Source organism: Lutra lutra, chromosome 6 (assembly GCF_902655055.1).
Source record: "Lutra lutra chromosome 6, mLutLut1.2, whole genome shotgun sequence".
In the NCBI taxonomy this organism is placed as follows: domain Eukaryota; kingdom Metazoa; phylum Chordata; class Mammalia; order Carnivora; family Mustelidae; genus Lutra; species Lutra lutra.
In genome coordinates, this window is record NC_062283.1 from 138,796,427 (window position 1) to 138,823,373 (window position 26,947).

Consider the following 26,947-nt stretch of genomic DNA (forward strand, 5'->3'; position numbering starts at 1 on the left):
AATTTTTACTTCAGAAAGTCTGGATATAGGACTTGTCTTGAAAAATTGGAAAAATTTGGCTCGGCTCGGATCCACATTTCTGCGTTGGCGGCCGTCCGTGGAGCTGAGGGCTGTTGCCTGGTGGGTGGGACAAGGTCTCCTCAGGCCTTGCCTCATGATCACTGGTCTCCCGAGTTCATCTGAGTCACCTTCATGAGTCATGATCCCCAGAGAGGCTATGAGATTGAGAATAAATGGTTTAGTGAATAGGAAGGAGACAGCCTTTTGCCTTCAACTCACACGATCTCTTTGGTAAACAAATGATGCCCTTTAGTAAAAAGATGAGGTGAGTTGATCATTTTTGTAGTCTGGAAACACAAGGACAATGAAATCTGTCTCTCTGCTGTGGCCCTTGTCATACTGTGTCTGTTCCGACAGTCCTGTGGGGACTCGATCCGTTCTGGTCAGAGGTCAAGGAGCATTTGAGTTGGGTGGAAGGAAGCTCTCTATAGTGGCAAAGGCCAGTTCTTAAACGCCATCTGTGAGAGCACGTCACTCCTTCCTGGTCTGCCTCCCATCTCCTTCAGAATTTTGAGAGTGAAGCGATAAGGACGAAGACATGAGCTGGCCAGCGTTTTCGAGACATCGGGGGCTACAAAGAATGCTCTGTGTGTAATCTTGCTTTGCACAGCTGCACAGAAAATGTTGTTTAAAACTCTTCTTCTTGTTTTGTCTTTTGGGGGAACCCTGTCAGGAAGTTTACATCCGTCCCTTGGAAGTCCCAGTCACTCGGGAGCAGTTGAGCCACTATCGGAATGTGGCCGAAAATGCTCGAAGCGAACTGGCGGCAACTTTGGTCAAATTTGAATGCGCTCAGTCCGAGGTAAGACTATGCATCTTTGTGACTTAGAAATGGGCCCCTTTAGCTTCTTAGAGAGTGAAACAGAGTGTAGAAGTGATCAGAAATAGGTTGGGAGGATACAGCTTTACACCTTTTGGCAAAGGTGATATTCATTTGGTGCGCCTACTCCGCTTGTAGAGAAATTCCTGAAAGGTTGTGCACTTGCTGTGGTGCAGAGCGAGGTGACATGGGCTGGATCCTGGATCCTGGATCCTGTCAGAGGAGCTTCACAGCCTTGAGAGACTTGGGGGCACCTGATGACTTTGGTTGAAGTTGCCTTGGTGTTGAGTCATTTTTAGCATCTCCCTGAATATGTATCTTTAACATGATTAGCTTGTAGTCTGGAGGGCTTAGAAAGGAATTCTGGATCCTTTCCTAGTGTTAGTTAGGATTGGCTGGGGGAAATTCTAGGACAATGATTGGGACCCATCTTCCCTCTGGGCTGGATCAGGTCTATTGTGGAGTTCCTGAGAGAGTCCCTCTGGATCCACTCTGCTCACAGTCTGGTGGGCTTGAGGGGGCCTGAGCTTGCCTGTGAGGTAACTATCCTTTCACTGGCCTGCCAGGATTCCACTGAGAGGCGATTTGGTACCTTGTGTGTGTGAAAAATTGTGTGCACGTATACTCATAGTTCCAAAGAAGTTTTCTTATAGGGCGGACCTGACATCTTAATCGGGCCCATACATTGTACAGTATTTTGATGCCACAGAATTTATAAAAGTTAAAATGTTTCTTTTGTATAAATCCTGTAAGGATTTTCGTTTTCTTCTGTGTTTTCCCCAGACATCTAATATTATTTTTTTATTATTAATATTTTTTAAATTGCCCACAATAAGGATCCCGAAGGCAAATGGGAGAACTACGGTGACATGTCAACTCATCTGTATCTACTTAGGAATCAGCTGTGGCTGTGAAATGACAATATCTTAGTTTGTAGGTTTCTTGTTTCTTTGTCAGCAGCAGTAAAAGCAATGCAGATTTAGGAAATGAGTTACCGTTGAAACTATTTTATTGCTTTTCGTAAAATACACCACAGAAGTCTCTTGAGTGACACTAATCACCCCAAGACATTGCTCAGTTGGTTTTGAAAGAGACAGTATGTGAAGTCCACTGTTTAGTTGTAAGTTCCCATCTGGTGATACAGATACAAATGTGAAAAAAAAAGAAAAGCTGGATTAAGTCATGAACGAAGAGTGAGATTTGAAATTATGGTTTTGGGTTTCTCGAAAGTACTTCATGCTTATGCCACTGAAATCCTTTTCCTCCTTTTTACGGGTTTTCTGTTTTAGCTTCGAGACCTCCGATCCAAGATACTTTCGAAAGAAGCCTCCTGTCAAGAGCTGAAAGCTGAAATGGAGAATTACAGAGAAGATAATGCTAGAAAATCATCTCTCCTCACCTCCCTGAGAGACAGAGTTCAGGAGCTAGAAGAAGAATCAGCAGCGCTTACCGCTTCTAAAATTAGAATCGAAATCACAGCTCACGCTGCAATCACGGAGAACCAGGAGTTAAAGAAGAAAGTTGCAGAACTAGATGAGAACTTACAGTAAGGGTATTTCAATATATTTCATGATCGTTAGTGTTCAAATACTAGCTCCTGATAGCAGGATATGCCCTTGAAGGTACTGGCGTGTTGTTGCCTTATTTGGCCCTGAAACTCAATTTGGGAAAAAAAAAAAAATCTTGAACCTCAAATATCTTCAGAGTCTTGAAAATTTTTCTCAAGCTCATTTCCAAATGCTACCAGGAATCTTAACACACAAGGCATTGTCCTAAGCATGTTTATGTCTGGTTGATTGGGGCTGCAAATGCTCATATACAGAATTTAGAAGATTTTCTGTAAGTAGAGGTTTAACTAGAGGTGGTGGAATGGCACAGAGAGGGAGGTGTTTATTCAAAAGCTAGCTGTAAAAATATCCTGGAAGCCCAGACCACTGCAGACCACCCCGAATACTCCTCATTAGCTTTTATTACCCATTTATGCAGAAAAATCACGAAATGTGGGTTTTCCACACTTTGTTCTGGCAAAAGGTAATTCTTGAGACAAAACTGGGAACTAGTTGTTCCAAAAATATACTTTTAAAATTCTACATGTAATAACTTAAATAACTTTAATAATAAGATACTTTATATTTCTTTTACTTATTCCATCTTAAAAAAAAAGAAGATCCAACACCTCCAACTCTTGTCCTCTCTCCCTCTCCTCCCCGCCACCCTCAATCTTACAGCAAAACTCCTGTGACCAGTGACCCCACATTGAGGATTAAATGGTCCGTCTTTACCTCACTTGACTTACCAGCGTATCAGACACAGTTGGTCTCTCTCCTTGAACCACCTTTTTTTGGCTGCCAGGACACTCCCCATGCCTGCTTTGTATCTTTCCATTCTAGCTGCCCTGCCATGGTCTCTTTTGTTTTCCTCATCTCATCTCATTGACTTCCAAAGACTGGAGTGCCCTGGCACGCAGTCCTTGCGTCTCTTCTGGTTTCTGTCTAAATTCAGTCTCTCGGTGATCTCATGACTTTAAGTATGATCTAAATGCTAGTGATGCCCGCATTTCTGTGTCAAGCCTGCATCTTTTCTCGGACCTCAAGAGAGACCCACATGTTTTGACTACCTACTGGACATCGTCACGTGGATGTCCAATGGGCATCTCACACTTAACATGACCAAACGGAGCTCGTGCTGTTCCCACGGAATGCTCCTGCCCCTTTCCTCATCTCCAGTGATAATTCCATTCCTCTAGTTCATCAGGTCAACAGTCTTGGTCACCATCCTTGGTTTTCTTGCTCTTTCACGCTTTGTGTGTGACTTTCAACAAGTCCTCTCATCTCTACCTGCAAAATAAATCTACATTTTGACTGCTTCCCATTGTTGCCTTCACTGCCACTAACCTGATTCAAGGGGATACCATCTCTCTCTGGGACTTTTGCAATAGCCTCCGAAGTGATTTTCCTGCTACTGCCTGTGCCCCTCGCAGCTGGAGTGATCCTGTAAAAACACAAATTAGATCTCATTGGTCCTCTGCTTAGAGGCCTGCAGTGACTTCTCTTCTCTCTCAGGGTAAAGACAAAGGATATTCTGTTACCTAGAGGGCTCATCCTGACCTGGTTTTGTTTCCATTCTCCCTTATTCTTTCCATTTCATCTCACTGGCTCCTTTGGTGTCCTTTGAACATAACAGGTGTGTTCCTACCTCAGGACTTTTGCACTTGCTAATCCCATGGCCTGGAAAGCTCTTCCCCCAGATATTGCATGGCTTCCCCTCTGCTCCCTTTAAGTCTTCACTCAGAAGTCGCTTTCCCAGGTCTTCCATGAGTGATGACATCTAAAATTTTACTCTGCTTCCCCCATATATTTCTTCCTCCCCTTCCTGCTTAATTTTTTTGTCTCCAGCTTTTTCTATATAACCGTATACATTTCACATACGTTGATTTTGATTACTGTCCATCTTCCTGACTAGAATGTAAGCTCTGTGAGGGCAAGGATGTTCATCTGTTTTGTTCACTACTGTATCTTTAGTACCTTTAACAGGGCTTGGTGCATAGTGAGTATCCAGTAAATATTTATTAAATATTTAATAAATAATAATAATAATAATAACAACAATTATGTCATAATTATAACATGTTATAACTATACATAATTTAATTATAATATAGTAATATTAATAAGTAATAAATTAAATATTTTAAATATTTATTTATTTTATTATAACATATAAATAAAATAAATAAATATTAAATATTTATTAAATAAACGAATAATACAAATGATATGTACTGATTGTAAGAAAATTTTTTTAAGATATAGAAAATTACCCAAAACATTAAAATTACTCAAGACCTTATGATTCCCGAGAACTATACTTCAGATTCTGGTGAACAGGTTTTCGGGTAGTTGACATCATATAATGCACCATTTTTTTTTTTTAACTGAATAATATGTTGTAGACATGTATTTTTAAAGATTGACAAACCATGAGAGACTGTGGACTCTGAGAAACAAACTGAGGGTTTTGGAGGGGAGGGGAGTGGGGGGATGAGTGAGCCTGGTGGTGGGTATTAAGGAAGGCACATATTGCATGGAGCACTGGGTGTGGCGCCTAAACAATGAATCTTGGAACACTGGAAAAATAAAATAAAAAAAAGAGATTTTACTGATTGATTGATGGCTCTTGAGCAGGGGGAGGGTCAGAGGGAGAGAGAATCTCAAGTGGGCTCTGGGCTGAGCATAGACCCTGATGTGGGGCTCGATCCCACGACCCTGAGATCATGACCTGAGCCAAAATCAAGAGTTGGGCACTTAACCAGCTGAGCAACCCAGGCGCCCCTATGTTGTAGATATTTTAAAAACTCACTCGTGTATCATCCTTATTAGCCCACGTTACCCATTGCCTGAAATACCGTAATTTACTTACCAGTTCTTTTTGTTATTTCTCGCAGGACACTCAGGCAGGTTTCGCTCAAAGAATCATTATAAACCAAGTGTATTCATGTGTACTCCTATTTTCACACTTAGGTGATCATGTCCTTAGGATAGATTCCTAGAACTTTGTTGGGTCCAAGTGAAATGCACATAGAAGTGGGAATAGTTCAGACACACTTGGATGGAGAAGCAAGACTGAAATCTTGGACCAACTGGGTGGAATCGTGCACATAAATCAGTCCATCCACATCATAGCATTAACTGTGCTTTTCATGAGCCAGAGAGACTGAACACATTTTACCTTTCATATGCTGAAAATAAGAACTCAGAGATATATTGATGTTGGTCTTTTATTGTTATACATTTTTCTAAACAGAAATATGATATGCTTTTGAGTGTATGCAATTACATGCTTTGTTAATCTTTGAATAGAGTGAAAGAATTTGTGGTAAACACTGAACATGGTAAAAAGGGAAAGCAATAATCATGTTTATTATCTAGGGTACTGAAAAAGTGATACCAAATTACTGAAATGATTCTAATTTGCCTTTAAAGTATGTCTATTTTTTGATGATCTCTTAGTCGGTAACATTTAAAGCATTAGAAATAGACTGTGCTATTTCAGCAAACCTATCTGAGATTTGAAATGAAATATTCATAGCAGAGCATAATCAACTGATTTTCCTTGACTGGCCCATTTCAATACTCTTAAAACACTCTGGATGTATGAAAACTGGTAACGGTCTTTGCTGGTGATTGAACATTTCTATCTTTGAACATCCCCTGCTGATGATATATTTTTATTATAGTTATACTTGGCTGTGACCCGGGGTATGCCCTAAGTAACACTTATAGATCACTGTATAATGTCTGAAAATAAAGCAAAAGATGATACACCAGAAGAAACATAGTAGCACTGTCCTACTTCCTCATGAGGACCCAACAGAGACCCATGACTACAGACATCCATTGTGATCTAGAGATTTCCTGCCACTTCTGCAGATCCTAAATGGTCCAGGACAAGAGGCAGAGAGTCTGTCTCATTTGCGGTTACAAGATCTAAGATGCCATGAAGATTTTTGTACATTTCTGCCAAGTGTAGATGCCTGGCTTTGACATGCAGCCCTTACACGGCTTGCAGGGCAATGATGTGTTCTGTGTCCGGGAAACTGTTGTGATGAAAGTGGTGATTGGATCAGAGAGCTTAAGTTCTGAACTTTGTTTGATGAATGATCTCTTCTGTGGTGTTATAACTTGACTTGTGTGTTGTTTGCCCTGTAGAAAGTGTTTAAAGGAAAATGAGGAGAATAAGAATCAAGTCTCAAAGAATTGCAAGAAACATGAGGAATTTCTAGCTCAACTTGGTGACTTCCTAGATCCAGAGAAGAAGAATGAAAAGGCATCAGATGAAGATTTAATTCTAAAGGTGAATGCACATGAAAAAGATGACAAATGTAGCAGTCATTCTGACATGTGCCGTGAATGGAATTGCTGTGATTGAGTCCGGGGGGTGGCAGGAGAATGGGACAGTAGCCCAAATATAGCATTGCTTGACTGTGTGATCTGGGACAAACCTTATCACCTCTCTGAGCTCAATTCCAAAGTCCTTTCTAACATTATTTGGGATTAATAACTATCCAGAAAAGATGAGTTGTTTAGTCTTAAATGTATTTAGGTTGCCAAATACAATTCATCATTTATCTTAACAATGTGTTTTAGGGAGTTTTTTGTTTTAGTTACAGACAGAAGCACACGCATACACATGAAACCCACACCCAAACCAGCTGTGCCATTTTTGGGATACTTACTGAGTCTAAGGTTAAGATTAGTTCTAAGGTACTTTTTAATTTTCCACTGGAATCAAATAATAACAAGGTTGCCAGTAAGGTGGAAATTAGTTATATTCAATGAATAATTCACTCAGCACATAGTGATTCATTAGGGCACCTGACGGTGTTGGAGCTCTCACCATATCTTTGCTCATTTCACACCTTTCGTATCCTTGCTTCCTGACAGATCTCCTTGCAGCCAATCTTTTTTATTAAAATTTAAATTTATTAAAAGGTGTAATTGACATGCAACATTATTTTAGTTTCAGGGGTATAGCATAATGATTTGACCTGGTATACACTGTGAAATGATCTCCATAGTAAGTCTGGTCACCATCTGTCACCATGAAGAGTTACAAAAAATTTATTATTTCTTTTCTTGAGAGGAACACTTTCAAGATGTACTTTCCTGGCAACTTACAAATGTGTCCGAGGATTGTAGTCACCATGCTGCACACCGCATCTCCATCACCTGTTCATTTCCCAGCTGGAAGTCTGTACCCCCCATCCTCCTCCCCACTGGCAACAACCACTCTGTTCTCCATATTCATGTGCTTTTTTTGTTTGTTTGTTTTGGCTCATCTGTTTTTTAGATTCCACATATGAATGAAAGCATAGAGTATTTGTCTTTTGACTTATTTCATTTAGCATAATACTCTAATACCCTGTTGTCACAAATGGCAAAGATTCATTCTCTCTCTCTTTTTGTTTTGGGGGGAGGACAGAGGGAGAGGGAGGGAGAGAATCTTAAGCAGGTTCCATGTCCAGCATGGAGGCAAAAGTGGGGCTCCATCTCATGACCCAGAGATCATGATCTGAGCCAAAATCAAGAGTCAGATGCTTAACTGACTGAGCTACCCGGGTGCCCCATTTCCGTCTTTTATATGACTGAGTAGTATTCAAGGTTTATACACACACACACACACACGCATACACACATATGTATATAATTTTCCATATATATGAATATATATCTGTATTTATAAACATATGGGTGTATACGTATTTTCTTTTTCTTTTATTTATTCATTTGAGAGAGAGAGAGATGGAGCTTGAGTGGGGGGAGAAGCAGAGGGAGAGGGACAAGTAGACTCCATACTGAGCATGGAGCCCGATGCGGGACTTCATCTCATGACCCTGTTCATGACCTAAGTGGAAATCAAGAGTTGGATGTTTCATGGACTGAGTCATCCAGGTGCCCTGCATATATCTTTTCTAAATAGTGTTTTTATTTTCTTGGGATAAATGTTCAGAAGTGGAATTGCTGGATCATATGGTAATTATATTTTTCATGTTTTGAGGAGCCTCCATACTGTTTTCTATGGTGGATGTACCAGTTTACATTCCCACCCACAGTGCGCAAGGATTCCCCTTTCTCCATATCCTCTCCAATAGTTACTTTGTAACTTTTTGATATTAGCCATTCTGACAGACATAAACTGAAATCTCATGTGGTTTTGATTTGTGTTTCCTGGATGATGAATGATGTTGAACATCTTTTCATCTGTCTGTTTGCCATCTATATGTCATCTTTGGAAAGATGACTATTCAGTCCTCTGCCCTTTTCTTTTTTTTTTTTTTTTTTAAAGATTTTATTTATTAGAGAGAGAAGGAGAGAGCAAGTGTGTGCACGCACGCGAGCAGGGGGAAGAGGCAGATGGAGAGGGAGAGGCAGACTCTCTGCTGAGCAGGGAGCCTGATGCAGGACTTGATCCCAGGACCCTGAGATCATGACCCAAGCCAAAGGCAGAAGCTTAACTGACTGAGCCACCCAGGCACCCCTGCCCACTTTTTTTAATTGGATTTTTTCCTTATACGAGTTATTTATTTTAGGTATTAACCCCTTGTCAGGTACATGATTTGCAAATATTTTCTTCCCATTCAGTGTGTTGCCTTTTCATCTTTTTGATGGTTTTCTTGGCCATGCAGAAGCTTTTCAGTTTGGTAGAGTCTCACTTGTTATATTTTATTTTATTTTATTTTATTTTGCTTTCATTGGCTTTGCTTTTGGAGTCAGGTCCAAAAAAAATGTTACTGATGTCAAGGAGCTAACTGCCTATATTTTCTTACAGGAATTTTATGGTTTCAGGTCTTATAGTCAAGTCTTTAATCCACGTTGTTTTCATTTTTGTGTGTGCTACAAGATAATAGTCTAGTTTAATTCTTTTGCTTATGGCTGCCCAGTTTTCTCAGTATCACTTATTGAAGAGATTGTCCTTTCTGTATTGTATATCATGTCTCCTTTGTTGTAAATTAGTTGACCATGTATATGTGTGGGTTTATTTCTGATCTCTCTGTTCCATTCTGTGGACATATGTGTCTGTTTTTATGTTGTTACCATACTGTTTTGATGACTATAGCTCTGTAATATCATTTGGAATCAGGCAACATGATCCCCCCCCCAGTTTTGTTCTTCTTTCCCAAGATTGTTTTGTTTATTGAGGCTCTTTTGTGATTCCGTCCAAACATTATCATTGGTCTATGTCTCTGAAAAATGCCATTGGGATTTTGATAGGATTGTGTCGAACCTATAGATCGCTTTGACTTATATGGACATTTTGACAATATTAACTCTCCCAATCCATGGGCACAGAATATCTTTCCATTTATTGGTGTCTTCTTCAATTTCTTTCATTAATCCATGCAGCCATTCTTAAAGCCACATCTCATAATTTTATTAGTAAATTCTATTTATTTTATTTTATTAGTAAATTTTATTAGTAAATTCTAATTGTATTCTATACAATTTTATTGTACTTCCTACAAGTTGCAAAATCATTTCAGTTAACTTCAGGAAGCATTCCACTTCACTGACAGGCTTTGATAGCTCAGGCCTGATAGTCCCAAGGGTTCTAGATGCTTCTCCTCCACTTCCCTGTTGTGCACGTGGACCAGCAGCCTGTCTGTCCAAGTCCACGGGGCAGTGTAGTTTGGGAGATTTTTTTAAAGCCAAATGATGGGGCAAGAAAAGAGAATGGAGAACCTTCTTCTTTCATGACACCCTTCCCCTCATCAGAGATGAGCTCCAGGTGCTAATCTGGAAGTTGATACTGTATTAATTATGCCTTATTGTTTTCTGTATTTTGAATGCTTTGACATCTGGGGTCTTTTTGACCCAGGAGAGACTGACTCAGAGGGTTAGCCAATTTCTCCCAAATGACCCTCTGGGGAGCATGGCTTTCACATGCAAACCGGTCACTCCCAAACCCTAGCCATTTTTTTCTGTCAGGCTCTGGGCCACCGTCCACCTTCCTGGATCACCACAGGGCTAGGTACCACACAGCCCTTACACACCTCAGACTACTCTAACTAGCCAGTCCCGAGCCTGCTTACCTTGCCTTGCTCACCTCATCCTGTGGAAACCATGACAAAGATTCTTACCTGTTTTCCTTTGCTGTCCTCATCTCCGGACTGACCTGGTGCTTCCCTCCGTGGCCTCCTGTGGCACAGCGTGCCTCTTCTTCTTAACAACTGTGAGTAACAAATTGTTTTGCAGCGGCAACTCTCTCCAGATCTGTTCAGTTCCCCATACCTGAATAACAAAAGAAACTATATTTTAAAACAGATACTAGGATTCTAGGGCTTTAGCATCTCAAATAAAAAAAAAAAATGGTCCAGAGGAGAAAGGCTGCTGTCTAGATCAACACTCACTGGGTGGTCCTCTGGGAAGTGGAACAAAACCACTCCTTCAATTTCAAAACCACTTCCTCCCTTTCACAGCTCTCCCAACCACATGTGCACCCCCCGCTCCCCCAAGAAACCAAGGAGGTGTTCCTCAGGACTTATCGGACATTCATCTGTTTTACAGGTGTTTAGTGAGTGACTACTATATACTAGACACGGTTCTGGGAGCTGGTGGTGCCGCAGTGAATGAGATAAGACTGAATCTGCTCTTCTAGAAATTTTGTTATTGTGAGATAAAGATAATGAGGAAATAAACAAATATCCAATATTATCTCACATAGTAAAGGGGAAGAAACACCAACGAGGATGTGGGGATAGAGAGCGAGGCAGGTTAGAGGTGTGGCAGGCTAGTTGACGTGGACTGGCCGAGGAGTGCCCCTCTGAGGTAGGAACTTTTTACTTTTTTAAAGTTATTTTTCAAAATTTAAGTTCAATTAATTAACATATAATATATTTAGTTTCAGAGGTAGAGTTCAGTGATTCATCAATTTTATCTAACACTCAGTGCTTATTATATCATGTGCCCTCCTTAATGTCCATCACCCAGTTACACCAACCCCCACCCCTCCCTCGAGCAACCTTACTTGTTTCCTCTGATTAAGAGTCTCCTGTGGTTTGTCTCCGTCTCTGATTTTGTCTTGTTTTATTTTTCCCCTCCCTCCCCTACGATCCTCTGGTTTGTTTCTTAAATTCCACAGATGAGTAAGATTGTATGATACTTACTTTTCTCTGATTGGCTTATTTCCCTTAGCATAATACCTTCCAGTTCCACCTTTGTTGTTGCAAATGGCGAGATTCCATTTTTTGAAGGCTGCATAGTATTCCATTGTGTACACACACACACACACACACACACCCTTCTTCATCCATTCATCTGTTGATGGACATCTGGGCTCTTTCCACAGTTTGCCTACTGTGGACATTGCTGCTATAAATATTGGGGTGCAGGTGACCCTTCGGATAGCTACATTTGTATCTTTGGGGTAGATCCCCAGGAGTGTAATGGCTGGGTTGTAGGGCAGCTCTATTTTCAACTCGCTGAGGGATCTCCACATTCTCTTCCAGAGTGGCTGTGCCAGCTTACATTCTGAGGTGGGGCCTTTTGAAAGATATTGGGGACTGAACATATGCATATGCAAAAAAGTGTTCAGGAGGGTGGGAACGGCCCTGAGTTGGGATCCAGATGCCATGTTGGCCAGGTGCTGAGGCTGAAAGATATGCCGCTTCCCCAGAGCGTCGTAACGCAGATACTGACTCTGTAGTGTGGGGTCTCAGCTCTTCCTGCAGGCATCCTCGTGGCCTTCCAGCCTGAGCTGTCTGCAGGGCTGGTTCCCCAGGCCAAGGAGCCTGTCTGATTTCATTTTCCCTCCTTTTAAATCTTATTCATGCTTTCTGCTGACAGCCTAAATGCACAACATAGAGAGTGAAAAGCTCTGCTAATCCTAGTGATAGCCACTGTTTGAGCATGTTATTCGGGATTTTTCTATGCTTATATTAATTAGGAGGATTTTCTTTTTAAAAAGAAAGTCCTGCTTTCTTTTCTGTGCCCCCTCTTTCCCCCACCCTGCCATGTAGCGCCTCGCTTGCCATTGGCGCCAGCAGACGTGGGCAGAATAGAACTCCTTTGCTCTCTCCCCTGCTGTAATCTCTGTGGAACATCACCTTTCCTCGATTATTTAAGCCAGGGGCTTGCTGATGCCTGCTCTGTCGGGAAGCATTTGGCAAGGCTCTCAGTAGCGCTGCCCTGAAGCTATCTTTTGATTAATTTTAATTTGATCACTGGGTCTGCACGTAACAACAGAGTTTAGAGGCTGCTTATGAAAATGTGTTCTTTTGAGTTGATGGAGGGATAGTGCTTTTCCGGGTTTCGTGTGATCATGCAGTCAGCGGGGTACGTAGATCAGAGTTGCTTACAGGAAGCCGAATGAAATTGTTAATTTTTATCAGCTAGCTGTAACTGCTTTCTCTTCAGCTTAGAGAGCTGTGCGAGGAAAACGCATTGGTGAAAGGACAGATTGTTACTCTTGAAGAGACTATAAATGTCCATGAGATGGAAGCAAAAGCTAGCAGAGAAACCATCATGAGGCTGGTTTCTGAAGTAAACAGAGAGCAGAAAAAAGCTGCCTCCTGCACCGAGGAAAGAGACAAGCTGAACCAGGTACAGTATGTGAAGTGTGTATGCGCATCTGCAATCATGTTTAGGAAGCGGAAATTGACAGCCAGATGTGGGTGAGCACACTGGCATGACCGGCCACAGCTTCCAAAGGCTGCTGTCAGCAGGAGGGCTGGGGGCAGCATGGGACTTGGTGACCCGAACAGGCTGTTGGATACATAGCTTTTTCCTAATTAGGAAACACACGCATGCACGCGCACACACACACACACACACACACAAACCCCATATTTAAAGGTAGAGTCTGTAGAGAGCTATGTTTTCCTTTAGTTAGCCTCTAAGGATTTTGAAAACTCAAACGTTAACCTTTTTTGAACAGATAGGTAATGCATCCACCAGATACAAAATTCCAAATAGACATAAAGGTATATGCTGAAAAAAAAAAAAAAGGTATATGGTGAACATCTTCCTCACCCCCACCCCTCCTGCCAGCCACGCAGTTGTTCTCCTCAGAGGCAACCTCTGTTAAGAGTTATTTTTTATACCTTTCTAGAAATGTTCTATGATGTGTATAATTACTCTTTTTAAAATTTAATATTAATACAAATGGCAACATGCTCTGCATTATATTTTTCCTTTCATTTAAATACAAAATGGTAATATACCATACACTGTTATAAGCAAGGCTGCTATGAATAATCTGATATTTGTCACGCTTGAGAATGTATCAGTAAGACAAATCCCTAGAACGTATATACTTGCAGGGTCGAAGGAGGTGGGTGTTACTTAGAAGAGACTGTCATGGGGCACCTGGGTGGCTCATTCAGTTAAGCATCTGCCTTCACGATCCCAGGGTTTTGGGATTGAGCCCCACATTGGGCTCCCTGCTCAGTGGGGAGTCTGCTTCTCCCTCTCCCACTCCCCCCTGCTTGTGCGCTCTCCCTTTGTCAAATAAGTAAATAAAATCTTAAATAAAAAAGAGACTATCAAAGGGAAGTGCCTTAATACTGGACCTTTAATTGTACAATGAATTGCTTGATCTTTTCAAATTACCCAAAGCCGTGTTTGAGCATGCCAATTAATCCTATATGTATTTTCATGCTATATAATTTTTCAACTATATTTTTATATTCTTGTGACAAAGAAACTAGTTATGGGATTAAGAATAATGGTGAATTTTCAAAAGTGAAAGCGAGCCAGTGCAATCCGTTAGTAAAATACATAGGAGACAATTAAGTAAAGGAGATGTAGTTCAAAATCAGATAATGACTGGACTGGATTCAGGTTCAATGTTTTTGGTGAGGACATTTCAGAGTTTAAGTTGTAGATGTCATATTGTAGGCACATTATAATGGATTGTTCCTTGTTGCTGACACTAAGTTTGCCCATCTCTTTAGTGTAAAGGGACTTTTTTTTTTTTCTTCTTCAGTTAGGTAAGGTATCCCTGGGCAGATTATGCCTGATAATTGGCAGGTTTATTTCTGTTCGCCATTGATTTTACTGAGTGGGATTATCATCATTGATTCTTGTCTGGATTAATTTACATCATGGGGGGGACAAAAAGGTAATATTCAAATTTTACCATTCCTTCTGCCTATTAGCTGGCATTCTTCTGTAAAGAAAAGCTTTTTATTATTTTTTTCTTTTCAGTTCTGTGGACACATGGATTTGTATTTACTCACTGTGTTACAATTGGTTACTTTTTTTTTTTTTTTTTTTTTTTTTGGTGCTCTAAATTCATTATATTGGCCCAGCAGCAGCCCCTCTGGTCTCTGTGACCTTATAACCTGCCTCTGGTCTTTTAACACTTCCTGGCTTTTTCTGACAGAAGACATGGCATTGAGGATCACTTAGAATTTTCAGACACAGAACTAAAATCGACCTGTTCTGTAGGGATCGTTGGTGCCCTTTCCTGGAGAATGGTGCTTACAACCATGATTTAGGCTCTCAATGTGCTTATTGCTATTGGACTGTTTCTTTTGGTGGACTGAGCTAGAAATACATTTTTAGTTAAATAAACTCTTAGTGGTATGTTTAGTTAAAAGTGATAGAGTTTTCTTATTATCTTTGTGTTTTACATTAGTATCTTTTGAATCTTAATCATAATATCTACTCTTTTGCTTTGCCTTACCATATACATAAAAGTATTTCAGAATTATGTTTTTAATGTTTTACCTACCAGTGAGCATTCTGAGTGAAGTTTCAGGCTCTCGGATTTTTTACGTGAATCCTATCAGTAATCATTTCTGTAATAGTCACCATTTATCGATCACTTACTATTAGCACAGTTATTGTGCTAAGTGTACTCTGCTCAAGTTCACATATCTCTTAAGTGGCAAAGCTCGGATTTGAACCCTGCTCATGACATTATTTTGCCATCATCAGTAATCCCTTTCCGTGTGTGGTCACAGCTATATCCTATATATCTGTCTGATGCCAAGTTATTTGTCAGTGAGACAACAGCAGTAAGTAGCTATGCAAATTTCCTCAGTGAATGAATAACTTGAATTCGATTACAAATAGTAATGATTAAAATATCAAGCCTTGAAAATTGGGCAGAAGTTAATACTTACCTATAAGAATGCATTTCTGGGGGTACCTGGGTGGCTCGGTCGTTAAGTGTCTGCCTTCGGCTTGGGTCATGATCCCAGGGTCCTGGGATCAAGCCCCACATCAGGCTCCCTGCTTGGTGGGAAGCCTGCTTCACCCTCTTCCACTCCCCCTGCTTGTGTTCCCTCTCTTGCTGTGTCTCTATCGGATTAAAAGAAAAAAAAAAGAAAGAACACATTTCTGAAGATGAGCAGTAGGAAATGAAAATGTGCTATAAGAACACATTTAAAAAAAACCAACTTATTTCTCATATGTATTTTTACTTGTAAATGATGCAGTGTTGTTCAGGCTTGGAAACACATTCATTTTAGGATGTAGTTCCTGCCAAAATAATAAAAACTGTAAAAAAAAGTGCAATAAAAAACTTGAGGTCTTTAATAAAGTGCTCATTCATAGGATTATGACTCCAAAGATTTACTACTGAAAAATACTGTCAAGTGGTTTTTACTGACACATTAATGGCCTCAGGAAGCGTCTTCATAATGCTTTCTAAAGCTCTGTTTTTGAGGTAGGAAACTTACTTTATTAGTGAAGCCCAGAATGACCGCAGATATAGTAATATTTGCAGGCTGGGGTGCTGTTTTTATGAAACTCAGCTTTTCTCTTTTTCTTAATTACTCTATTTACTTTAGGACTTTCACTTTATGAAAACTTCCCCAATAAAAAACCAGGTGATTTATTATATGTAAGGAAAATATATTATTTGAAAATCTTGAGTAGTTAACATTGAAGTATGTTTTAACAACTCTCAAAGATTGGTACTTTTTCTTTCTGTTATTTTGAAATAATCCAGGGTTCAAAAGAGTAGGCACTTATCCTCCATAAGCCACACACGCATTTCCTATAGGCCATACAAGTTCAGATCAATCAGAAACTAAACTTACTTAAGGGATTTCAAACAGCTTCTTTTTCTTCATGTTGTTGACATTTCCTTTAATTCTGGTAGCTAGAGTCAAAGCTAAGAAAGAATATTGGTTTTGGAGTCAGGCAGGTCTGGTTTGGAAGGATGTCCCGTCTGCTCTTCTGGTTTGTTAGCATGAAGTAGTGAACGGAAGAGAGACTAGCATGGGACAGTTCTCATTCAGGTAGTAGAGTGATTAAGAGGCTAGGCTCTCAGGTTTTTATCTGGACTCCAGAGTCATTTGGCTATGTGATCTGAGTGAGGTATATGGCCTTACCTCTTGGAACCTCAGTTTCTTGTCTGTAAAATAGAAAAATAATTTAAGGATCCATCTCTTAAAATTATTCTTAGGACTGGATGACATAATATACATGAAGTACTCGGGACGTGCCCATCACACTTGATGCTCTGTGTTTTTATTTCCTTTCCTAGTTATTTATATTTACCCAGGGATCCAAAGAAACAAAATTATTTTCAGGGTATAGGCATATGGAAATAAGTTCCTGGAAGTGAGGACTTACTAGGATAAATTACTAAAGAATTTGAAGATCTCTTTATGATCTTAGAATCATGATGATGGAAGTGACCTTATGGCCTTTTAGAATCTAGATCATGTAACCCTCTATGTGGAATCAGAATCATCTTTATTTCCTTTTTTTTTTTTTTTAAAGATTTTACCTATTTATGTATTTGACAGAGATCACAAGTAGGCAGAGAGGCAGGCAGAGAGAGAGGGGAAGCAGGCTCCCTGCTGAGCAGAGAGCCCGATGTGGGACTCGACCCCTGGACCCTGAGATCATGACCTGAGCCGAAGGCAGAGGCTTAACCCACTGAGCCACCCAGGCACCCCCAGAATCATCTTTAAAATGTCACTGTCTAGCTAGTTTTCCAGCCTTCACTTGAACTCTTCCAGAGGCAGGGAACTCAGTACCGAACAAGGAGATCCGTATTCTCTGTAAAGTTCTTTAAAAAAAAAAAAAAGATTTATTAGAGAGACAGAGAGAAAGAACACAGGTGGGAGGGCAGAGGGAGAGGGAGAGAGAATCCCAAGGAGACTCTGTGTTGAGTGAGGAGCCCAGATGCAGGCCTTGATCCCACAACCATGACATCATGACTTGAGCCAAAATCAAGATTCAGTCACTCAACCAACTGCACCACCCAGGCCCTCTCTGTATAGTTCTAATTTTTTTTGACAGGTCTTCATTATAGCACGTCAGGATCAGAATCCCCACAATTTACATCCTCATCCTGGTTCTATCTTAATGAAACTTCATAGAATAAACTGAAATCTCTTTCTTATGGCTAACCTTAAAGCATTTGAAGACACTTATCATGGATTTTTATGTCTTTTCTTTTGGCTAAACGGCATGTATCTCTCAAATGTTGAGCCTTCTTTAGTATCATCTGTGAGACTGGGAGAGTCCTGGCCTCTGGGTGAAGATTTAAAATGAAAATAAGCACTAAAATAATATCTGTTCATATGACTCCGAACTAAAATTTAAAGCCTTCTCTCCTTGTACTTCTAGCCTCACGGGGCATTCCTGTTTTATTTTATTATTTTTTTTATTAAAGATTTTATTTATTTATTTGACAGAGAGAGATCACAAGCAGGCAGAGAGGCAGGCAGAGAGAGGGGAGGAAGCAAGCTCCCTGCTGAGCAGAGAGCCCGACGCGGGGCTTGATCCCAGGACCCTGAGATCATGACCTGAGCCGAAGGCAGTGGCTTAACCCACTGAGCCACCCAGGCGCCCCGCATTCCTGTTTTAGATTCTGGTACTTACCATTGAGACTTTAAAGGAATACATTTCTATTCCTGATTCACCATGAGATAATATTTTTAGACTTTTTGCCACAATGTAGAAGAATTTAGTGCTTTTTAATTTTTACTTCCCTCTCTCTACTTCCCAGTTTTATTATTGTATTTACATTGTCAAGGTTTGTAGTATTTACATTCTGTTCTATAACCATAATTAAGCCTTCTGTGCTTTGCTTTTAAGTTCATTCTATACATTCAAAATAAATTAAAACAACATTTTAAATAAAACAGTTACATAAATATTTGTATTACAGGTTTAATGCTAGCATGTGATGCTGAGCCCATTCCATTTTGACAATGTCCTTCTTAACATCTCCAGCTGGGAACTGTCCATGGTCCTCCAGGCACAATTTGACCAGCTCCGGGTGGAGTGTTAGCAGTTCTATGGTGAAGCCCAGGAACACGCTGGCCCCACAGGCAGCTAAATTCATTGTCAACTTGTGTTGGTCAATAATGAGAATTTCAGACTTATGCTGAATTCTTATTATTTTCCAAGGCTGATGATGTCAGTGGGACAGCCTAACTGGTGTGTGTGTTTCTGTGTGTGTGTGTTCTTACCACTATTGACTCAGCACTGGACCAGAATTTCCTGGATGCTTTCATAGTTGTCTCTGTTCTGTCATATTTTCCTTCATATTTCTAGCCCCCCAGCTATAAGTCCCTTCTCTAGAGATGATCAGAACTGGCAGTTGGTTTTGCTTATTTCTAGAGAGACGCTCTTTTTATGTAGGTACAAACGGCACGAGATACATGGTTAGGCACCTTACTTTTCTCACTGACTGTGTCTTGGAGAGTCTTCCATATCAGTACATAAAAATTCTCCTTAGTTCTTTTTATGAGCGACAAAAGTTCTACAGTACAGATGTCTTGTATTTGTTTAGCTGGTCACATATCAGTGAATATTTGTGTAGTACTACCTAAGATTAGTAGTACCTAATCTTTTGCTATACTGTAATGGAATAACTTAAAAATTAAAAAAAAATTTTTAAAGGTTTTATTTATTTATTTTCCAGAGAAAGAGAGAGAGCACAAGCAGGAGAAGCAGCAAGCGGAGGGAGAGCCAGAAGCAGGCTCTCTGTTGAGCAGGGAGCCTAATGCGGGACTAGATCCCAGGACCCTAGGATTATGACCTGAGCTGAAGGCAGACGCTTAACCGAAGGCAGATGCTTAACCGACTGAGGCACCCAGGTGCCCCCCAAATTTTTTAAAAATTTTAATTCAATTCATTAACATATAAAGTATTATTGGTTTCAGAGGTACAGGTCTGTGATTCATTAGTTTTCTATAATACCCGGTGCTCATTACATCCCATGCCTTCCTTAATGTCCATCCCCCAGTTCTCCCATCCCTCCAGCCCCCTTCCCCTCCAGCAATCTTCAGTTTGTTTCCTATGATTAAGAGTCTCTTATGGTTTGTCTCCCTCTCTGGTTTCATCCTGTTTTATTTTCCCCTCTCTTCCCCTATGATCCTCTGTTTTGTTCCTTAAATTCCTCATATGAGTGAAGTCACATTGTAATTGCTTTTCTGTGATTGACTTATTTTACTTAGCATAATACCCTCTAGTTGTAATGGAATAACTTTGTGCATATGTCCTTTTCCATATTTAGTAATCTACCCTACAGATCTGTTCTGGGGACTGGAATTGCAGGACCACAGGCTATGTGCATATTCTATTTTGTTAAATGTTTATACCAGAATTATACCTATCCACACTCCCACCAGCAATGTATAAGAGTACCTGTTCAGGGAGAATTTCTGAGTTTATTTGTTAATTTTAACTGCACTAGGTAAAAGTAATCAACTGGTTTCATTTTACGTAATTCATCTAGGGTTGGATGAATTAAACTCAAGCCAGAGGTTCTCCACCCAAATAATAATTAGCCATGAATTTTTTTTTAAGATTTTATTTATTTATTTGACAGAGAAAGAGAGAGAGAGAGATCACAAGTAGGCAGAGAGGCAGGCAGAGAGGGGGAAGCAGGTTCACCGCTGAGCAGGGAGCCCGAAGCGGGGCTCGATCCCAGGACCCTGAGATCATGACCTGAGCTGAAGGCAGAGGCCTAACCCACTGAGCCACCCAGGCACCCCTAGCCATGGATTTTTGAGAGGCAGTTTGATCTCATGCATATCCAAATCTATATAATAGTTAGCAACATTAAAATGGGAAACAATTAAAAAAAATGGGAAACAATTGCATTTTAAAAACAAACCTTTGAATGGCTTTATCACGTAATGCATTAATGATGATTAATGCATTAATGATTCTCATTAATTAATGAGAATTAATATAGACATGCATTTAATTGGGAAGGTAGATTGAATACCTTAATCATATTGTTTACAACTATTTTGGTTAAAAGTGGTTGTGAAGGGGTCATTATTCATTTCTTGCATTGGTAGGACAAACGAAAAGTGAACGGTTTTGTTAAATAACTCATCCCTATCAGTGTCTCTCTAGTGGCTGTCCTCTTTTGCAAATATGATTTCCTCTGTGGAGGTCAACCCTGGTTATGCTCAGAGGGAGCGACTCGTCTCTTGTTCTGTGTGTCAGTGTGGTCTGACAGCGGTCCCCAGGACCTGGCCAGTGATACCGATGTCACATTACTTGAGCATATCCTTGAGGTAGCCATGCAACCAGATTCCACTTCAGGGCTGTTTCTGCGAGCTCTGTGGTAATTGCATTTGTAGTCTGAGGACATCTGTTTCCAGCAGATCGGCGTAGTGCTTCGAAACCCTGAAGCACTTAATCAGAGCACGGAGGGAGGGGCCGTCCCTAAGTCCTTGTGCCTGGCTCCCCAGGGCTGCACGTCATGTGAGAAACAACACGGACTTCAGGGGGCTGAAACGTGTCCAGAAATGAAATCTGGCCTGCTGCCACGTGCCACTGTATTTTATGACCACAAATTGAGTTTTCTGATTTTTACCAGTCATAAGGGTTTGTGCTCTGAATTTATTGGGAACTGTTTGGGCTCTTGTCTTGAAAGCAGGGAGACAATAGCCTGATATTGGGGATGGAAAAAATTCCTCATAGCTGGAATATTTTCACTGTGTTTATTGGTTTCCTGGTGTAAGCCATCAGTTGGTTAGCACACTCTAAACTGACAGCAAGTCTGTAGTACTCAAGCATCTGATATATTTTTTTGTGTGTATTTTGAGGACCTTTCTTACGTGGTTAAAAATATCACATTCTGGGTCATGGAAATTCCCCTCTTTTACATTAGGGTTTTCTTTCCATATATAAGTTAACATAGAATATTCTAGAAGGTTTTAGAGCTTGAAGGGGATTAGAATTCATTATCATCTCTGCATCACTGAGTTTGGGACCTTTAGTTTTCTTTTTTTTTTTTTTTTAAAGATTTTATTTATTTGACACAGAGAGATCACAAGTAGGCAGAGAGGCAGGCAGAGAAAGAGGGGGAAGCAGGCTCCCTGCTGAGCAGACAGCCGGATGCGGGGCTCGATCCCAGGACCCTGAGATCATGACCTGCTCTGAAGGTAGAGGATTCACCCACTGAGCCACCCAGGCGCCCCTGGGACCTTTAGTTTTCTAACCACATGTTAGATGGTCATTTCTAAGTAAAATAGGGGCCTAATTTATTATCGTCAGTGGTGATACCGGTTATCCAAATTGAGTAGCTTTTGTATTACTATCTTTTTTTTTAAAGACTTTATTTGTTTATTTGACAGAGATGCAATGAGAGAAGGAACACAAGCAGGGGAAGAGGAAGAAGCAGTATTCCTGCCGAGCAGGCAGCCAAATGTGGGGCTCGATCCCAGGACCCTGGGAACATGCCCTGAGCGGAAGGCAGACACTTAACAACTGAGCCACCCAGGAGCCCCTATTGTATTACTCTCTGAAAATAAATCTGTAAAGTATTAAAATATTGTATTTGTGATAAAGTGTCCTTGACTCTACCTTAAGGGCCATAATTTAATTAGCAGCACTGGGGCTTCTCCACCAAGAGGACCAGTATCGAAAGGGACCAGGAAGCGAAGCGTTGCCAGGACCTTGAGACCAAAGCATTTCACAAAATAGGTCTCATGATTAGTTTAGCCATTCCTTTTCTGAAAAGGTCAGACTTTCTTAGCTACTTAGCCACGCTCAGTAACTTTGTATTTCAAGCTGATGCCAGGGACTACCTTGATTATAAAAAAAAATCACCAGAAGAAAAAAAAAAAGAAAGATACTCTCTTTTTTATAAAAAGTAAAGACATAGCAATTCAAGGAACATCTTCCTTGTCTCCAAGCTGTTGGTGGAGATAAATTCCTTTTATTATTTATTTATTTATTTATTTATTTATTTATTTATTTGATAAATTCCTTTTAAAGTCTAGTTCCAGTGTGAAAGGGTTGAGTGCATTTTAATGGGCCGCCTAAAATGTTACTGGCCTGTGTAGGCATAGAATCTGTTAAGCGAAGATAATGTTTCTTTTTTGTTGCTTTTGACCCTAACATACTGTTTGTAATAAATAACATTTTTTTTTTCCCAGTTAACTAGGCTGTAATACTGTAGCAGTGCTGGTTAACAAGTTGCTTATTTTTATCTGATGTGGACTCATGTATTTTAGAAATCCATGTCAAGTTTTTTTTTTTTTTTTTAAAGATGTCCCTTTTATGCCACTTTGGACCCTTCTAGATTGTAGTAAATAGAAGTAAATAGAAGTAAGTGCGCCGGTAGCCTCCTTTACGCCCTTCATTTATTTTTGTGAACCTAACCATACATACTATATTCTTTCAAATTACTGTTCTCGGTGTGGTTCCTTATTTTCCTCTACTTTTTCCCTCTACTTTTAATTCTCCTGCCCACCAAATGGCTGGAGAGTTTGGTCTCTCTTCTTCTATCCACTTTATGAGACAAGGAGATATGCAGTAAATGGATGTTGGAAGAAAGTTCTGATGATCTCTTCTGCAGGGATGTTTTGTGAAAACACTACTCTGTTATTTAAAATAGTATTAAGGAGCCATCTTTATTCAGACACTTTTTATTGCATAGGACTTGTAGGTAAGACTCTGAAAGTTTACTGTTATTCAGAGTTAATTTCCATGTATGTCAAGCTTTAGAACAGATAATTAATTCTGTAAATTTTTCTCTCTATGTTTTGCCTCCACCAGCATTTCCGTCAGCAGGACCTTTCTCAAGGTCCACACAGAAAAGGCTTATAGGTCAGTCTCCTTTTTCTCCTAGCTCTGGCTTTATATCCCTTCTCTTTCTTAGGCACCTCCGTTTACCTGACATTGCCTTTATAATTCAATAGCTTTAGGGAGAGGTGGTGGGCAGCTTACGGTTAAACAGGGAATGTGATGAATTCATCCTCACTCCATGAAGTCTGTAAGTAAGGGAAATAAAAAGCAAATGCAGTGGCACCTGGGTGGCTCAGTCGTTAAGTGGCTGCCTTCGGCTCAGGTCATGATCCCAGGGTCCTGGGATCGAGCCCCGCATCGGGCCCCTTGCCTGGCAGGAAGCCTGCTTCTCATCTCCCGCTTCCCCTGCTTATGCTCCCTCTCTTGCTGTGTCTCTCTCTGTCCAATAAATAAAATCTTAAAAAAAAAAAAAAAAAAAGCAAATGCAAGTGTCCCTCGGTGGCCACTCAGGTTCTCGTCTTCACTGTCTGTAATCGTTTCAGGACTTGCTCCGAGCTGTACAGACCAAAGAAGTCCTTGAAAGGGAAGTCAGGATCCTCCAGGAGAGGCTTTTGGCTGGCCAGCGGGTCTGGGATGATTCGAAGCAGGAGCTGAGCCTCCTGAAGAAAAGCTCCCGAGAGCTGGAGAAGAGACTGGAGACCAGTCTGGATGCGGCTGCAGCCTCGAGAAACCAGTGCTCCTCATTCAGGGAGAAAGTCGCAGCCCTGCTTAGAGGCAGCTGGGGCCCGGCGGGGCCCACGGAGGATGCCATTTTGGAAAGGATCCGAGAAATGACCCGCCAGGAAGACAGCAGGGAAAGGGTGAGTGAGAGAGGTGGCCGCTTGTAAGATTCTTGAGGACAGTCATTTGCTGGGTCCTTCCAATGTGGGTTTTATTACTTTCAACTATATATCATACTTTGGGAGCCTGGAGAGTCACTTCAGTGACCACTGACCATGATGTGGATTCTGGAGTCAGAGCTGCCTGGGCTCAATCCCGTCCCTGCTGTGGACGCGCTCAGTCCAGGTGTGACACTGGCAGGTTCCTAACGACGGCAGCCCCTGAGATGCTGTTTTCTCATCTGCTGGACAGGGAAGGCTCCAGAGCCGCACCCCTCCCTCATCTGAGCCACCCCTCTACCCCGGGCTTGGATGTGTTTTTGAATTCAGAATGTTTTGGCATTTTGAAAGGTAAAGTAGTAACACAGAAAGGCATTGGAGAGGGGCACCTGGGTGGCCCAGTGGGCTGAGCCTCTGCCTTTGGCTCAGGTCATGATCTTAGGGTTCTGGGATCGAGCCCCGCATCGGGCTCTCTGCTCAGCGGGGAGCCTGCTTCCCCCCCCCCCCCCCCCGCCTACTTGTGATCTTTCTCTCTGTCAAATAAATAAATAAATAATCTAGGAAAAAAAAAAAAGAAAGGCATTGGAGAGAGCGCACTTACACATTCCTCCTCACTGGGGTGTGGGCAGCACCCTGTAGTCGACCGTGTTCATGGTTCTGCAGCAAAACCCGCGGCAGCTCCATCCCTCGGAGCGTACCAGAACCATGAGGAGCTCCATGGTGCTTCTGGGTAGGGTTTGCTGCCCAGTCTGGTCCCGGCAAGCTTTATCATAAGCAAGTGAATTAGGAAAAAAGCCATCAGTTTTCAGATGCTTTTGGGTTTTGGAATTGCAGACAAGGTTTCCTAGACCTGGAAGAGTATCTGCTTCAGAAGGCTATTGTTTGTTGGAAGCATTGAATGAAAAAGAATTGTTATGAATTCCTTAACACGCTTCCTGGCCAATAATGATGACAAATATTAACTCTTGGTGCCCCCGCTTCTCTTCCTCTCTGTCCTCCTCTTCATAATGGTGCCTGAACCGTCTTTTAAGGGACTTATTTAAAACATGGAGAAAGATGTTTAAATTCACATATATGATTGAAGATTGCTTAATTTTCTTGTCTTGTTTATACTACTAACAATTCTCCTTTATTACATAGCTTTGCTTAGCAGAGTTAAGTTCAGCCTGACTCTGTTTAAATCACCATCAAATCCAAATTATCGAAGTCCTAATTAATGAGGTTTTAAAGTAAATAATATCCAGATTCTAGGTAGAATTCCATTGTGATCTTTTTTTTCGATGAGTTCAGGCCGGTCCGAGGCAGAAGTTGTATTTTTCCCTCTTTTGATGTTTCTAATAACCCCAAGCCATCACTAACTTAGAGTTCAGGTTGCATTTGACAATTTCCTTTAATGGTTAAACATTTTCAGTTCCTTTTAAAAATTCTCCAGAATTCAAGGCACCTGGGTGGCGCAGTTGGTTAAGTGCCCACCTCTTGGTTTCAGCTCAGGTTGTGATCTTAGGGTCTCGAGATCAAGCTTCGGGGTGGGACTCCCCAATCAGCGTGGAGTCTGCTTTAGGGTCTCTCTCCCTCTTCCTCTGTCCCCCTGCCCCAGCTTTCTCTCTCTCTCTTTCAAATAAATAAATCAATCTTAAAAAAAGTTCTCCAGAATTCATGTGTGTTCTTAGGAGCAACCCAAGTGACCTCTTTGTCCAAGTGTAGGATTGTCTTTGTGGATATGGAATGTCCATCCTGTGACATGTGCAGGTCTCAGTTTTTCTCGTGATTGGTACTGGACTGGAGAAGAGAATTCTCTCCAGGACCAAGAAATACTTCAGTAGGTTATTTACCTTGACTTGCGGTCGAATTCAGTAGCTAATGGTTCTTTACCATTTTGTTTTATGGCTTCCCTCTTCTGTGTTCCCAAATGTTTTCCTCAAACTATTTTAATTCAGCATGTGAAACATGGCATGAAATTGTCAGCATGCTGTATATGTTTATTTTCTAAAGCAAAATGATGTAAATTGGTTAAGCTTGCTATGCCTCTCTCCCATCCCCCCAAAAATCAGAATGATTCAGAGTCTTTTTAGTGCCTTTGTCTGTCTCTTCTACCCTGTAATTTTTTTCAATAGCTGTTCCCACTATTTAAAAGCCTGAAATCAAGCATATAGCTGGGGTCTTATGTGACTCATCTTCGAGTAAAATTAGGAGAAAATGGATTTCATATATTGCCTTAGAAATGTTTCTGAAGAATGGGAGATTTACAAATTGATGAATCTGTTTGTTGAGGAGGCTGTGCTCCCTGCCAGCTGCCTTGGTTAGACACACACCCAGTGGTTGAGTAATGACCCACGGGAAGGCCCAAGGGTGGGTTCAGGCTGGGCCTGGCAAATTCACCGTTTCAGGTTGACTCCTACTTTCTGAACCTTACTTTTCTTGTTTACTTTGTTGCTGCTCATTTTGACTCTCCCCAGTGTTTGCAATTCTCAGTAGAATTCAGGACACCACCCACACTTTTTCAGTAAGTCACTTCTTCTTGTTCCTTGCTTTTCTTCTTATAGTAAAACTGAATTGTCTTTTTCAAAGTGTTACCAGATCTTGGAGTAGGGTTTCTCGGTCTTGGCACCATTGACGTTTCTGGCTGGATAACCCTTTGTCGTGGGCCCGTTCTGTACACTTTGCTCTGTACACTGCAGTGTTGAGCAGCTTCTCTGGCTTCTACCCATTATGTATCAGTCGCACCA

General features: G+C 41.0%; 1 protein-coding gene across 5 annotated transcripts in view; it reads left to right on the top strand.

Annotated features, from left to right (window-relative positions):
* CCDC170 (coiled-coil domain containing 170) overlaps positions 1-26,947 on the top strand; it is a 107,873-nt gene that overhangs the window by 53,252 nt on the left and 27,674 nt on the right. For 4 of the 5 annotated variants that reach the window (XM_047734913.1, XM_047734911.1, XM_047734912.1 and 1 more), the window contains 5 exons: positions 734-862; positions 2,170-2,426; positions 6,589-6,733; positions 12,793-12,978; positions 23,886-24,203. In XM_047734913.1, the coding sequence (XP_047590869.1) occupies positions 734-862; positions 2,170-2,426; positions 6,589-6,733; positions 12,793-12,978; positions 23,886-24,203 (1,035 nt within the window). The remainder of the gene's footprint in view (positions 1-733; positions 863-2,169; positions 2,427-6,588; positions 6,734-12,792; positions 12,979-23,885; positions 24,204-26,947) is intronic. The other variant, XM_047734915.1, reaches the window with a different exon arrangement.